We start from the raw sequence: 15,059 nt of genomic DNA on the forward strand, positions 1-15,059 counted from the left end.
ATTTTTAAGATAATTTCTCCCTCTTCTCTCTCCTCTCTATCAGGACCTCTTTTCTTTGGATGTTTGACCTCCTGAACTCATTCTCTGTTTTTCCTAATCTCTTTTATTTCCCTTTTCTTAGTCTCCTTCTTGCGACAGCTACAAGACTTTCTTAACTTTCACTTCCAGACATTTTATTGATGTCTTTGACTGTTCCTTCCTTAAACCACCCTGTTTCATGGAGCCTCCCTCTGCTCCCTGCATTTTCTCTGTTTCCTGTGACCTTACTTTCCCCTTTGTTTCGGTCTCTGCATTACATGTTAGATGAGTTCCTCCATGATCACACCCCTTCCCTCAACTGTGCCCAGTGTCCCTGAGTTCACGGCTTTGGATCAACCTCTCCTAAGAGAACACACCCGTCCTTGGCTGTGGGAAGGGTGGAAGTTGCCGGCTGCACAGAAAAAATGTGAGACTTTGGGTCCTAAAGGGTTTTGATGAAGTTTTTCAATGACTCCTCCAGTTTTCGCACTATCAGGACTAACATAATCCTTTTCTCAAGTACAATTCTAAGCCTTCTGTAGTTCTGGGCTGGGATGTGGCTTGTTTCCTTTGAATTCCTCTTCCCCAGTCCTGTGCCCGTACCTCCCCCACTCCATCACAGACACTGAGCTTTCAGATTTCTCCAGATGGAGTCAGTTACCATTCATCCATCTGCTCTTAGCTTCTCAAATTTTATCGGCATCTTTTATCTGCTGTGGTCTCCTTTTGAGTTTTCTTGGTCCTTGTGGTTTTATGCATTTTAAGTTTCTTTTTCATAGGATTTCAAGAAAAGAGGGAGATTCACACATTTAACTTAAGCTTTGTTAAAAATCAGAAATGAAGACCAGCCTTGAAAATTCCCCAAGCAGACAGAACCATTTAATCACACAAACAAGGCTTAATTTAGCTTGTTTTGCAAGACTTAACTTGTCCTGGGCCATTTCTTGTTTTCATCTCTGAAAAATCATAAACAAAACTTGAACTGCTTCCCAAAGTTGATATGAGGCAACCACTGACCCAATTCCCTGCTATTTAAAAAAATTCTAATATTATAACCAATATTATAAAGAAGTGTAAACACTCACTGCGTTCTAACTATATGAGCTGCTTTATAAAATATACCCCTGAGCCTCATTCCATATTCTGATTTGAGTGCTCCTGATTTGCAAACTGTCTTTTTGATGTGAGCACAATAAACTTTTAATGATTACTACTTCAGTGATTCATTGGTTTTACTTTGCCTATGTCTGAAACTTTGACAGCTTTCTACTGTACTTAAATGAGCCTCGGCAAAACTTAATTGAGTTTTCCTTCTTTACTGAAATCTCTTTAGTTAATAGAGTTGAGTTTTCAGCTGAGGCTTTATTTTTCCTGGGTATATATTCACCCTTTACATGTAACAATTTAATAGCATTCTGTACAGAAGAGATATCGCTTCTCCCCTTCTCTATCTTACTGTGCTGGTTAGCTGTGGTCCACAGGATCTGCTTCAAATGTTTAACATGTGCACACAGAGCACACACACATCTGCTGTTCTGAACGTCTACAACGTCATATATGCTCTGCCATATTTCTTAGTTAATAGGCTTTATAGACAGAAAAACTGATTCTTAGTTCAAAGAAGAATACTGCTGAGCAAAAGATGACTAACCACCGTGCACTCTTCTCTCAGATCCCTTTCTTACTTGGATTATACATGAAATTTCAACTTTTTGATATTGTCCTAGTTCCCAACTATAGATTCACAAGAAGACCTACTATGACCCACATTATTCTAAAACACACACGCTCTCTCTCAAATCCCCATCCTCCTTGACCACCTATTTTTTCCCATAGCTTTTTCCACTTGCTAACATATTATGTAATTTATTTAATCACTATTTTTCATGATCTTGATTGCTTGCCTCACTGGAATGTGAGTTTCACGAGAGCAGGGATCTTTTGCTATTTTGTTCACTGGGTTTTCCTAGGTACTTGCAGCAGTGCCTGATATACAGAGGACTTTATAAATATTGGTTGAACGAAGAAATGCATGCATGAATACTGCAGTGGCAGTTGGCAGTTCCTGACTCTTCCTGTTGCCTGAAGTCCAGCCAATAGCCAACTTTACTTTGGTTTCCAGGAGTACATTCCAGTGTGTGCACATGTGGGGGGCAGACAATATTAAATATGGAATAGAGGATATAGAGTTGTAAATACCAAAGAGGAAGCAAAGCAAGGGAGGGGGATAAAAAACGTTGTGAGGGAAGAGAGGCTGATAGTTTAAATGGAGAGAGTCAGTCAGGGCAAAAATGAATTTAGAGTGAAGTCTTGAAGTATGTGGGGGGGCAAACCACATGGATATCTAGGGGAGGAACATCCCAGGCCAAGGAGAAAGTTGGTACAGAGACCCTGAAGTCAGATCACCTCTGATGTATTCAGAGGGAAAACAAGCGGTCCAGGATGGGTTGAATCACGAAGAAGGATGGGGAGAGAGTAGAAAACAAGGCCAGAAAGGGAGGTGGCGGGGAGGTGCCTGGATCATGTAAGGACTCTAGATCATAAAACTGACCTTGGTTCTTCCCCCTGTGAGGTGGACGTGCACCAAAGAGTTTTCAGAGAACGGCATGAGCTGGCCTACAAGGAGCCAGGTTGCAACTGCTGCATATTGAGAGGGGACTGCACAGGAGCATGAGCAAAAGCGCAAGACCAGGGAGAAAGCCCCCATGATAGCCGGGGTGAGGGATGCTGGTGATCTGGACTAGTCTAAACCAGAGATATTTTGAAGGGGAAGTTAGCAGGATTTGCCAAGAGACTGAGTGTAGGATGTAAAAGAACTACAAGACAGCATCGTGATTTTTGACTTGAGAAACTTTAACTATGCAGTTAGCATTAACGAAGACAAGGAAGAAGGAAATACAGGAGCAGGTGGAGGGGAAGGCTGGGCACATGGATGGGACAGGCTGACCTGGGATACCTGCTGGTCATGTAAATACAGTCAGACAGTGAGTCGGGAGCTAAAGGGAGAAGTCCAGGCCAGAGGTACGTCTGAGAATCACTGTTACTGTTGAATTTAACCCCATAGAATTGGACATGAGCCCCTGTGGAATGCACGCAGACAGAAAAGAAAGGCGTCCAAGGGCTGAGCCTGGGCATCATTAGATATTTGGAGGGTAAAATGATGAAATGAGGCAGACACACGACCGGGGTGGAAAGCTCAGCAGCACCTGAGGACACAGGTGTCCTTGAAGCCAAGGGAGGAGAGGTAGCCAAGGTGTCAAAAGTAGCAGGCACTTAATGGGACCCTTCAGAAAGGACCTTTGGGGTTAGCAATATGGAATATTGTGGGCTGAACTGTGTACCCACCAAAAAGAGATGCTGAAGTCCAACCTCCAAAATCTCAGAGTGTGACCTTATTTGGAAATAGGGTCTTACAGATGTAATCAAGTTAAAATGAGGTAGGCCTTAATCCAAAATGACTGACATCCTTATGAAAAGGAAAACTGCAAAAACCTCACCAGGAAAAACAATCAGTTATAAAAATGCAACATTTAAGATGTAAAAAATAAAGAGAGAATAGCTTGTTGGTGGAATAAATATCTTATTTCCATTCACATGTCCCTGTTTCTACTTAAAACTAAGAAGTCTTCAACTTAACCAATAATGGTAGGAAGGCATCTGAGCCACCACTGTGTCGACCTAGCTCACGACATTGTTCTGTCTCCTGCCATTTCTGCAAGATCGTCTTCTTTATTTCCACGGCCACAGCCCTGCGCGAGGCTGCCATCCTGCTAGTATGAGGACTGGAACACCTTTCAGAGTGGTTCTTCCCCACTTTCCTTTCTGTGCTCCTTGTACTCATTCTATACACAGCAGCCAGAGGGATGTATTTTCAAAATACACTATGCATTTACCGTTTTATGTTGGAAAGAATGCTTTCCAACACAGAATATAATTCAGCTGTAAAAATAGGGCATGACGCTGAACTACAAATGGAAACCATAATTTAAAAAATAAACACTTAAACATAATATATTAATAGGTTCTTCCAAAAGGCATTATACCAGGGGAGTTTTCATTTTCTTGGGCCTATCTTTCTCCTTTGTAAGTCTTCAATGGAATGTGATTATTTTCCACTCCTCCCAACTCTAAATCTAAAATTTAATATATGGAATGTTTAATTCCAGTGATTCTATAAGGGATCACCACAGGCCCCATTTTCTAGTGCTTCGTTAGCAGAGGGGAATGAGATAAGTACATCGTGAACACATTGATGTATCTCTTGTCTAACTGGTCTTTTCTGTCTAAGCCTATATTAAATGCTCAGTAAATATTTGTTGGACATTATTAAATGAATACAACATCTGGTATTTTGTAGGAATAATCTAAAATTTTCTAAGCAATAAACTGAGGATTTGATAGAGTGTATCCATGTTAAATTGTGTAATCATAGATTTTCTTAACATGTAGTTTTTAATTTTTTCTCTAAGGCACTGACTTTTTCATTCTTGACAACTGATTTAAATACTTTTCACTCATCACGTATTTTTCTTTTTATCTAAAAATGTCAATTTTCTCTAGGTTTACCTTGCAGCATGACCAAAGACTGTCGAAGGCGGCTGTTTTCTTTCCGGATGTTTGTTAGTTTTTGTTTCAGGCTTTTTATTTTTGTGCACAATTCCTCCTTTGACAGTTCTGCTAGAGGCTCTTCATCCTCACTGGAGCTTTCACCAGGCAGAAAGGCATTTCCCGAATATGGGTCTCTCTAAAATACAAGGCAGGCACAACAAAAGCATCAAGGCAGCTTTGTGGTTTCTCCTGTGTTCTGGATGCTGCTGGGACTTAATCAGACCTACAGGCTCCTGCTCTCCCAGGAGGGGGCTGGGTCCTTGCGAGTGATCTAGCCTCAGCTTGGTCCTCCACCATCCAGGGGAGCTCAGAGTAAGGGAGGACATCAAAGCTTCATGCACACATCTTTTTCAAAACAGTCATCAGGATTCTGACTTTCAGCTTAACGTCAGTGAAAAACACAAAGTTGAAAAATAGTATAACAGAGCAGAAACAACCAGAGTGCTACTCAGATCTTTATAACTCATCCACGTCCTCCATTTTTCTCCCATTGCCTCATCCTCAGCTTCTCTGTTGAGACTAAGCCATGAGGCCAATTTGGGGGTTTATTCCACCAGAGAAAGGGGAGAGATTTACCCAGAACAAAGCACTAATGTTTACCTTTTAGTTTAAAAGATATTTTTTGAGGCCAGCAGGACAACAGTCTGAAATGTGTACACTTGAGCTGTAAAACCTAGGCTGTGTAGAGAAAGAAAAATTTTCTCAAATTATAAAGCTTATCTTTATATTTATATAAATCTAAATCTGGGAAATTACAACACAGAATAGAATTTATAAAGATCCAACCCTAGAAGCCTGGAGTATGATGTTTATAAAAATAAACTTCAAAGGAGAAGAGATAAAGGCACATGTACATCTGAAACTAACACAACATTGTAGACCAGCTTTCCTACAACAATTTTTTTATATATAGAGAGATAAAGGCATGGCATCAAGAAAGTTCCTGCTGAATAGGAAGGGAAGAGACTTCCTGGGGCCGGGTTGAGGAGCAAGAGGGATTAGGGACAAGAAAGACAGAAAGATTCGTGTCTGCTCTTCCTGCCCTGACCTTTGTGGGGAATGGAGGCGGATCACGGGGTCAGGGTAGATGACAGAAACATCCAGATGAATGAAGGCAGTCTAGGCAGTAGGGTTGGCTCCGGGCTTCTCAGTGCATCATAAATGCCTTAAATGGGCTCCCTGTCTAGCAACATCAGGGCAACACGGTGCCTTTCTGAGCCCCAGATCAGAAATGGCCAAAAGGGGCGTGTGGTCAAATGAACCAGAGACAGTGTCCAGACCCCTCGGAGGTCAGGCAAAGCAGCTGGAGAATCCGAATGGTCCCTGTGTCCCAGTCAGGAACTGGGTAAGTGCTGGGGGACCAGGGGAACAGAGAGGCTACAGAGCGACAGAACCTTACAGAAGATGGCAGCGGGTTCCAGCACGGCAAACATCAGTAGACGGTGCCAACAGGACCCCCGGGGGGCTGGAGGGACCCCTGTGCCTCAGCAGTCGCAGTACGGGACACCCAGGAACCACAAAGAAGACTCGAGCCCAGGCGCAAGAGCAGCCACCCCTCCGCAGAAACGCTGGATGATGTAGAAGACTCCTCAAAACTTGAACCATTTCTTAGAAAAAAACAGGAAGCGGAGGAGGGTGAGAGTCTAGTCTCACTGAGACTTAAATCATACCAATATCTCAAAGGGACTTTTAAACCCCGGAACACTCTAACTGTAATTCACTGTCAATGGACAAGTTCAAATTCCCCATCCCCCACTTCCTTGTCAAGCAGGGAAGGAGATTTGAAAGCCAGGTAGGATCAGTTATAGGAAATACAATTTCATTTTTGTATGTTTGGTAATGTGTACATTCAACCTCACTCCTTATTTTACAAATATACAAATCTATGTATGTGTATATATTTCATTATTCCATATACATATGTGACATATATAATATATATACTGGTAATGAAAATGACTACTGTCCTATGTGGGCAAGTAGCTAATGTATTTACAGTAGATATATAAATTTTAAATTAAAAGATGATAGATTTGGTTAAATAGAAGTGAAATATTTTCGAAAAAAAAACTGAAGGATGCCTATTGAGATCATAATTCTATGCAGAGCAATTGGAAAAAAGTAACTGGAAAAAAAGCAGAATACATGATCTAGTTCTTACAGCAAGTTCATACAAGAGAGAAATAAAATCAAGCTAAAGCGAATCCATTTGTAAACATCATTGGAAGACAAAGTTAATAGACAATAGATCTAGCTACTGCTGCTGCTAAGCTGCTTCAGTCATGTCCGACTCTGTGCGACCCATAGAGGGCAGCCCACCAGGCTCCTCTGTCCCTGGGATTCTCCAGGCAAGAACACTGGAGTGGGTTGCCATTTCCTCTCCAATGCATGAATTACATTTTCCAGACTCCTGGGCATCTCAGTGTGGCTATGTGACTAAGCTTCCACCAATCAACAGGAGTAGAAACCATGTGTACCACCACTGGGTCATGGCCCTAGAAGGAACAGGCATGTTTTATCCTGCCTCAATTCTCCTTTTTCTACTGGCAAAGAGAGAGACGTGACGGTAGGTGCTGAAGCAGCCACCTTGACCCAGATGCCAAGGCTATGTGTTCAGGAAGGTAGATACAGAAGATAAGAGGGATCCTCAACATTGTGGAGCTGCCATAGCAACCAGGACTCTGCTTCCTGTTATGTGAAAGGGAAATAAACCATCTTTATACACCACTGTGATGTTTGGGTCTTTGTTACAGCTTTTGCAACATGCATCCTAATGTAGATTCTATAAACTAGAAGCCAGATACCCAAAAAGTGACATACGTTTCAATTAGAGGTCAGGCTGTGAGCAAAAAGAGCACAGGTATACCATGTTGGAAGGTCATTGACTCTTGTTAGGCCTCAGTGATGACACAGTTGATCCACGGTCACCTGCAATGCCTTGGGAGGCAGACCATGTGCTTATTGGGCCTGGAAAGAGAATGTCTGTGTGCATCAGTGACTTCCTGTCAGTGCTAGCTGGTTTGCAGAAACGGAAGACTTTCTTCGTCCATTGACACTGAGAATGCAGCAAGCGATCTAAACTGAGTCCAATAATGTTAAATCTTCAAGGCTTGAAAAAAAAAATGATGTCTATATCTAAATTGCAGGAGGTAAGCCTGTGACCTAAGGCTTTCTCAAGAGCTTCTCTTTAAGTGCTCTCTGCCAGACACTGAAATCCATCCCGGAAGTAAACCTCGGCTTCAGAGCGTTACCTTCAAGGCTTTTGTTTCACACGAGAATTAACTCACTGCCAAAAGTTGGAGAGAAAAGAGGCTGGGCAGCCGTAATAAAAGAGGAGAGTTTTCAGGCTTATTTAGTACCAAATAAGATGTGTGGCAGTAGTTATTTGCAAGGGAACCAAATAGAAACAGTTTGATCAGCTGTTAAAGTTTTTGAGAGACACAAATTGCAAAAGAAACCATAACACTGGCCTGCTAGAGCAGGTGAACTGTTTTATCCTCGAGGAACCTCTGGACCCCCATACCTGCACTAGCAAATCGAAACATTTTCTCCCCTCAGTTACCAAATATATGCAATAAGGACATAAATGCTGTGTGTTGGCAGAGAAGCACAAACACGGAACCCCTGAGGCGCTGCTGCTGGGCATGTGCACCAACGCACACCTTCTGGAAAGTAATTTCATTGTCATACGAAAGCAATTACTCACACTCCCGAGTGTTTATCACAGAGACATTCTCACGCTGTTTCTTAAAAGGACATGTATATGGACATTTACTTTGTCATTGTTTGTAGTACTAAGATGCTGGAGGAAATCTAAGTCTTCATCACTGGAGGAAAGCACATGTGAAATAATGAATGCTGTTCTTTGTTAGACACAATGAATCATGTATAATAGCAGTATAGACAGAAGTTAAAAGCAGCACTGATTGAAAAATTAGAAACAGATTGAGGTGTATATTATGATACCAGCATAATACTAAGTGATGTGCAAGATGATGGAGCCATAATGTTGTACGGTACAGCGTGATTTGTAGAAAGAAGACTGGAAACAAGCCATATCCATGCTAGGTGCCTGGATAAGTAAAAAAAGGATACATACGCCCAGGGGGTGCTGATGTACAGAAGAGAAAGTTCTTTATGCACTAATAGAAAGATCTGCAAAATACGCTAAATTAAAAAAGCAAAGTACAAAGCAGCCTATTTGTAAGTTACTCTTTGTGCTGAAGAGGGGATAAGAATATCTACATTCAATTTGCTTTATTTTACTGGGATGATAAACAAGAAAGCCAAACATGTGGTTCCCTATAATGGGGGCTGGGGGGTGGGGAACAGGATGGGTGGGAGATGTTTTATAGGCACACACACACACACATATAATATGATATATATATATACAATGATCATACTATATATTATATATATACTATATACTATATATACACTATATAATTTTTAGCCTTTTGATTTTTTAATTACCCAAAAGTGCTTCATTTTTTATTTTATTTTAAAAATCTAAAATTTTATATTGGCGTATAGTTGATTAACAGTATTTCATTAACTTCAGGTGAAAAAGGCTTCATTTTAAATTTCGGTTCGTGACTCTGTGCTTGTGCCTCCAACACTTTTACAAGGATTTTCTGTCCCTCTATAAGGAAAGACTGTGTAATCCAGTCGCGGAGACACTTGGCAGACATGGACCCACCATATACCCAGCTGAGATGTTTCATTTCAGGAAACCTCGTAAGATCTTTTGGTCTCACAGAGCCAACTTCTCAAAGTCAGCCTGGGCACATTCCACACGTGGATTTTGGTACTTCCCCAAACTTCTGGGTTTAAAGGTAAAAAATTCTATTGCCAGGGGTTCAAGTCAGTCTAGCTTTATTAGAGGCTGTGCTGTAGGGCAGCCTAGGATGGACATGTGCCACATGCTGGACCATTCTCGATGCCTCTAGACACCATTCCCAGGGGCTAAAATATATTCTAAACCTTAAGAAAAATTAAAAATGTATGCACACAAACACTTCATGCATTACAAAGACACACAAAAAGGCACAGAATACACACATGGATGGTTTGTCGAAAGTGTAGGAGGAGAATGTGAGTAGGGAATTCAGATCAGAAAGGAATAAATGAATGAATACAAACAAGAAAGGGGCCCCGACTACAAACAGCAGTCAAAAAAGAAAAGCAGCCGGTAAATTTTAGAAGAGGTGTTCCAATGTCTCCAGTGGTTTGGGGAAGAAAAAAACATTTTTGATAGTTTGCTGATCTTTAATATACCAGGATATCAAGGAAAGTTTGAACAATGCATAATTGGCCACACTTCAATAGAAGTACGTAAGATGTCTTTTGAGTATGTTTCTAATTCAACTTGTTCAATAATAAAAAGATAACATGAAATTTTATTCCTTCAGTTGAATAAAGAATTAAAGGGAAGAATAAATTGAGACAAGAGGGGGAAATGCACCAGTAAATTAAGAAAGGAATTGTGGAGTCGAGGTGGACCCCCAGCAGCAGCACACCCACCTGGGCTTTGTCTGGGTCACTGTTCACGTTCTCTGAGTCCATCGGCTCCGTCCTTTTCCTCTTTCCTTTTCTGAGAGCTTGGGAATCAGTGGTTTCCTCTGTTTGAAAGATCTTCTGCATTTTCTTAGTTAGTTACCAAAGGTTTTGTGAAATTGTGGGAGGAGGGAAAGCCCATGAGATGGGGATACACTGTTAATATTTTGCCCTAAAATGAAAAACGAGAGAAAAACATGGTTTGAAAAGATCCATGCACCCCTGTGTTTATTGCAGCACTGTTTACAGTAGCCAAGACATGGAAGCAACCTAAATGTCATCAACAAAGGAATGGATAAAGGAGATATGGTACATATATACAACAGACTACTGCTGCTGCTGCTGCTAAGTCGCTTCAGTCGTGTCCGACTCTGTGCGACCCCATAGACGGCAGCCCACCAGGCTCCCCCGTCCCTGGGATCTCCAGGCAAGAACACTGGAGTGGGTTGCCATTTCCTTTTCCAATGCATCAAAGTGAAAAAATAAAGTGAAGTCGCTCAGTCGTGTCCGACTCCTAGTGACCCCATGGACTACAGCCCAGCAGGCCCCTCTGTCCATGGGATTTTCCAGGCAAGAGTACTGGAGTGGGGTGCCATTGCCTTCTTCACAACGGACTACTAGTCAGCCATAAAAAAGAACAAAATAATGCCATTTGCACCAACATGGATGGACCTGGAGATTATCACACTAAGTGAAGTAACATAGAGCAACACAAATATATGATATCAATTATATGCAGAATCGAAAAAGAAAATATACAGATGAACTTATTAAAAACCAGAAACAGACTCACAAACTTAGAGAATGAACTTGTGGTTACCAGGGAGGAAGTGAGAGAGGGTAGGTTGGGAGTTTGAGATTGACACTGCTTGAGTTTGAGATTGAGTACACACTGCTTGCTATGTTTAAAATAAAATACCTTTCCATAAAAAACAAATAAACAGAAAAAATGAAAGCATATGTAGGTATGTATAAAATTGTAACATTTTTCTATCTTTACTAGACTGTTGAATAAAGTTAATACAATCTAAAAAAGTAGGGATATTTTGAGATGTTTGGTCATATATGAAATAAAAAAGAAAAAGCAAAGGGATACATAATATGTTTGTAACTGTATGTTTCGTAAAGGCACTAGCCACTCAAGTGAACTAGTTTACTCAATACTTCCTGTCGTTCTTCTCCCACGAGCCTATTTAGGACACACTTCCACTCAATTCAAAATCACGAGGATGTCATGTTTCCAATATGTGGGATGCAGGAAGTTGTCACTTATAAAATTAAATAGTATAATTTTTTCCCCATCTTTACAAGTTTTTTCTTGTCAGTTATGAGGAGTCTAAGTAGAAAGATTACAAAATGATGCAAATGAGGACGGAAGTTATATACCTTTAGGAAAAAGACATTAAAGATAGCAGATCTCATCAGGACCAAAATATTCCAAGGGAGATCAATAATGGCCTAGAAATTGGTCCTTTTTTTTTTTCTGAAACCTCTAAAGTTTGGAGATGGAATATCTTCTTTGGTATAAACTTAAGAATAGTACTATAAAGAATGAGGGCAAATTTCAAAGGTAATAGACTTCATAAAAATTTTAAGGGAGAATCATTTTTTCAAAATGTGATAAAGCAGACGATAGTGTTTAAGTTGAATAGAGTGGAAATGATCAAATCTATCTTTTACTGTCTGTGGATGATTCAGCACATTTGATCCGAGCATCCTTTTTACTTGCAAATGTTGGTTTGTTTTCATGAAAAGATATATAATTTATATAGTTGATGGCTCAGCAGGTCAAGAATCTGTCTGCAATGCAAGAGACGTAGGAGACACGAGTTTGGGTCAGGAAGATCCTGGAGAAGGAAATGGCAACACCCTCCAGTATTCTTGCCTGAAAATCCCATGGACAGAGGAGCCTGATGAGCTACAGTCCATGGGGTTGCAAAGAGTCATACATGACTGAGGGACTAAGTACGCTTGCGATAAAACTTTACAGAAGAGACTGATCTCAAAGGGACTGTTAAACAGAAGGTAACTATGCTGCTGCTACTGCTAAGTCACTTCAGTCATGTCTGACTCTGTGTGATCCCACAGATGGCGGCCACCAGGCTCCCCCGTCCCTGGGATTCTCCAGGCAAGAACACTGGAGTGGGTTGCCATTTCCTTCTCCAATGCATGAAAGTGAAAAGTGAAAGTGAAGTCGCTCAGTCGTGTCCAACCCTCAGTGACCCCATGGACTGCAGCCTTCCAGGCTCCTCCATCCATGGGATTTTCCAGGCAAAGTACTGGAGTGGGGTGCCATTGCCTTCTCCGGAAGGTAACTATGCTCCTTACCAAATTACACCAAGTACTCCTTTGAGAAAATATGGATCTTTTACCTATTTTCAGAGAAATTAATTATTCTCTACTCCAAGCATAAAATTATATCCGGGATGGTCTTTCCAAGACTGCTTGGTTTGACTCTTTGAAAATTTAAGTTTTTAAATGCATGAAGAGTGTTTCAACTAACACATGGGACTAGACTATCACACCTCACAACCATCAGAGACCTTACCTAGTATCAAGTTTTGTTAATAATTTCAAAGACACAAACAATCAAAAGGCACGGGCAAGAAACTAACACAACATTGTAAAGCAATTATACTCCAATTTAAAAAAAAAGGCACAGGCAGAATGGGGAGAAATTTAGGACTTCCTGCTGGTTTTGTAGGTCCTTCCTTCTAGAATAACAGGTGAGACCTCTGAGAGTTGGGGGTCAGCTCACACAGGGGGTGTGTTTAGCTTGTGACACACCTCCACTTTATACCTCAGAGCTGTGTAGCTCGCATGATCTTCTCTGCTGCTGCTGCTAAATGGCTTCAGTCGTGTCCAACTCTGTGCCACCCCATAGACAGCAGCCCACCAGGCTCCCCCGTCCCTGGGATTCTCCAGGCAAGAACACTGGAGTGGGTTGCCATTTCCTTCTCCAAAGCATGAAAGTGAAAAGTGAAAGTGAAGTCGCTCAATTGTGTCCGACTCTTAGCGACCCCATGGACTGCAGCCTACCAGGCTTCTCTGTCCGTGGATTTTCCAGGCAAGAGTACTGGAGTGGGGTGCCATTGCCTTCTCTGATGACCTTCTCTAGGGAGTTGTAAATCCACAGATCCTAAGTGTGTTTGCCATAAGCAATCTTAAATTGGTGATACATAATTATTTAGAGAGCATTCTGTCAACAAAGTCTCCACTTACAGTAAATCTCATTCATCTGGTTACTCAGAGCAAGGTCAACACACATTTTCTGTGAAGGGTCAGATAGTATATGTTTTAGGCTTTGCAGGCCAAGAGGCAAAATCAAGGATATTATGTGGGTACTCGTAAGTAAGAAAGAACATAAATCTTCAAAACTTTTCATTCATGAATTTGAAATGTTGTTGTTGTTCATTCTAAGTTGTATTTGACTCTTTGCAACTCCAGCTAAGGAAGAAGGTAGCACACCAGATTCCTCTGTAGTCCATTATCTCCCAGAATGTGCTCAAATGTATGTCCACTGAGGCGATGCTGTCTAACCTCTGCCACCCCCTTCCTTTTTCTTCAATCTTTCCCAGCATCAGGGTCTTCTCCAATGAGTTGGCTCTTTGCATCAGGTGGCCAAAGTATTGGAACTTCAGCATCAGTCCTTCCAATGAATATTCAGGGTTGAGTTCCTTTAGGATTGACTGATTCCAGCTCCCTTCAGTGCAAGGAACTCTTGAGTCTTCTCCAGCACCACAATTCAAAAGCATTAATTCTTTGGCACTCAGCACTTTTTATAGTCCGGCTCTCACATCCGTACCTAACTACTGGAAAAACCATAGCTTTGACTTTATGAACCTTCATCGACAAAGTGGTATCTCTGCTTTTTAATATGCTGTCTAGGTTTGTCATAGTTTTCCTTCCAAGGAGCAAGCATCTTTTAATTTCATGGCTGCAGTCACCATCTGCACTGATTTTGAAGCCCAGGAAATTACAATCTGTCACTGCTTCCACTTTTTCCTCCTTTTATTTGCTGTGAAGTTATGGGACTGGATGCCATGATCTTAATTTTTCTGATGTTGAGTTTCAAGCCAGCTTTTTCACTCTCCTCTTTCACCCTCATGAAGAGACTCTTTAGTTCCTCTTTACTTTCTGCCATCAGAGTGGTATCATCTACATATCTGAAGTAGTCGATATTTCTCTTGGCAATGTTGATTCCAACTTACGATTCATCCAGCATGGCATTTCTCATGATGTACTATGCATATTTGAAACTAAACTAATAATAATTGAGTACAATTTTTTGTAAGATAGGCCTAGGGAGAATGGAATTTTTAAAAATCTTGTTTAATTAGTGTTCAACGTTTTCCCTTTTCTTTTTTCCTTCCTTCCCTTTTCCTTTTCAAAATTAAAGTCAAACGCTCACTTGCTAACGCTGACGTGTTATCAGAGTTTATATAAATTTTGTGATCTTGGGTTAGGCAACGATTTCATAGATATGAACAAAAACATTATTTTCACAAATGATACCATCAAGAAAGTAAAAAGAAAACTTATACAATGGAAGGAAATATTTGAAAGTAGATCTCATAAGGGACTTGAATACAGGATATCTAAAAACTTTTACAACACAATAATACAAAGATGAATGACCCAGCTTTTTTTAAACAAAGTATAATAAAAATTATTATTTTTAAATAAAAAATAAATCCTTTTTTAAACAAAGGATTTAAACAGACATTACTTCAATGAAGATAAACAATGAATAACCCAGTGTTATTAATCACTACACAAATGCTCATAAAAATTACAGTAAGATTCCTCTTCATATCCACTGAGATGGCTATAACCAAAAAAGACAAAAAACAAAAAGTTTTGGTACTGATGTG

At 40.6% G+C, this 15,059-nt stretch overlaps 1 protein-coding gene and 1 pseudogene across 4 annotated transcripts in view; both read right to left on the reverse strand.

The window, feature by feature from the left end:
- Positions 1–15,059, reverse strand: part of BEND6 (BEN domain containing 6) — a 63,633-nt gene that overhangs the window by 32,926 nt on the left and 15,648 nt on the right. Inside the window, exons 2-5 of one of the 4 annotated variants that reach the window (XM_086370996.1) lie at positions 10,153–10,357; positions 6,026–6,233; positions 5,227–5,304; positions 4,585–4,762 (exon numbers count right to left, since the gene is read on the reverse strand). In XM_086370996.1, coding sequence (XP_086227122.1) covers positions 4,585–4,594 — 10 coding nt within the window. In that variant the 5' untranslated portion in view covers positions 4,595–4,762; positions 5,227–5,304; positions 6,026–6,233; positions 10,153–10,357. The remainder of the gene's footprint in view (positions 1–4,584; positions 4,763–5,226; positions 5,305–6,025; positions 6,234–10,152; positions 10,358–15,059) is intronic. The other 3 variants (XM_086370993.1, XM_086370992.1, XM_086370997.1) reach the window with 3 other exon arrangements.
- LOC147346519 (large ribosomal subunit protein eL34 pseudogene) lies at positions 9,087–9,673 on the reverse strand (annotated as a pseudogene).

This window comes from Bos grunniens, chromosome 23 (genome assembly GCF_055505025.1).
Source record: "Bos grunniens cultivar Pamir isolate PY7600 chromosome 23, Bosgru_T2T1.0, whole genome shotgun sequence".
Classification (NCBI taxonomy): domain Eukaryota; kingdom Metazoa; phylum Chordata; class Mammalia; order Artiodactyla; family Bovidae; genus Bos; species Bos grunniens.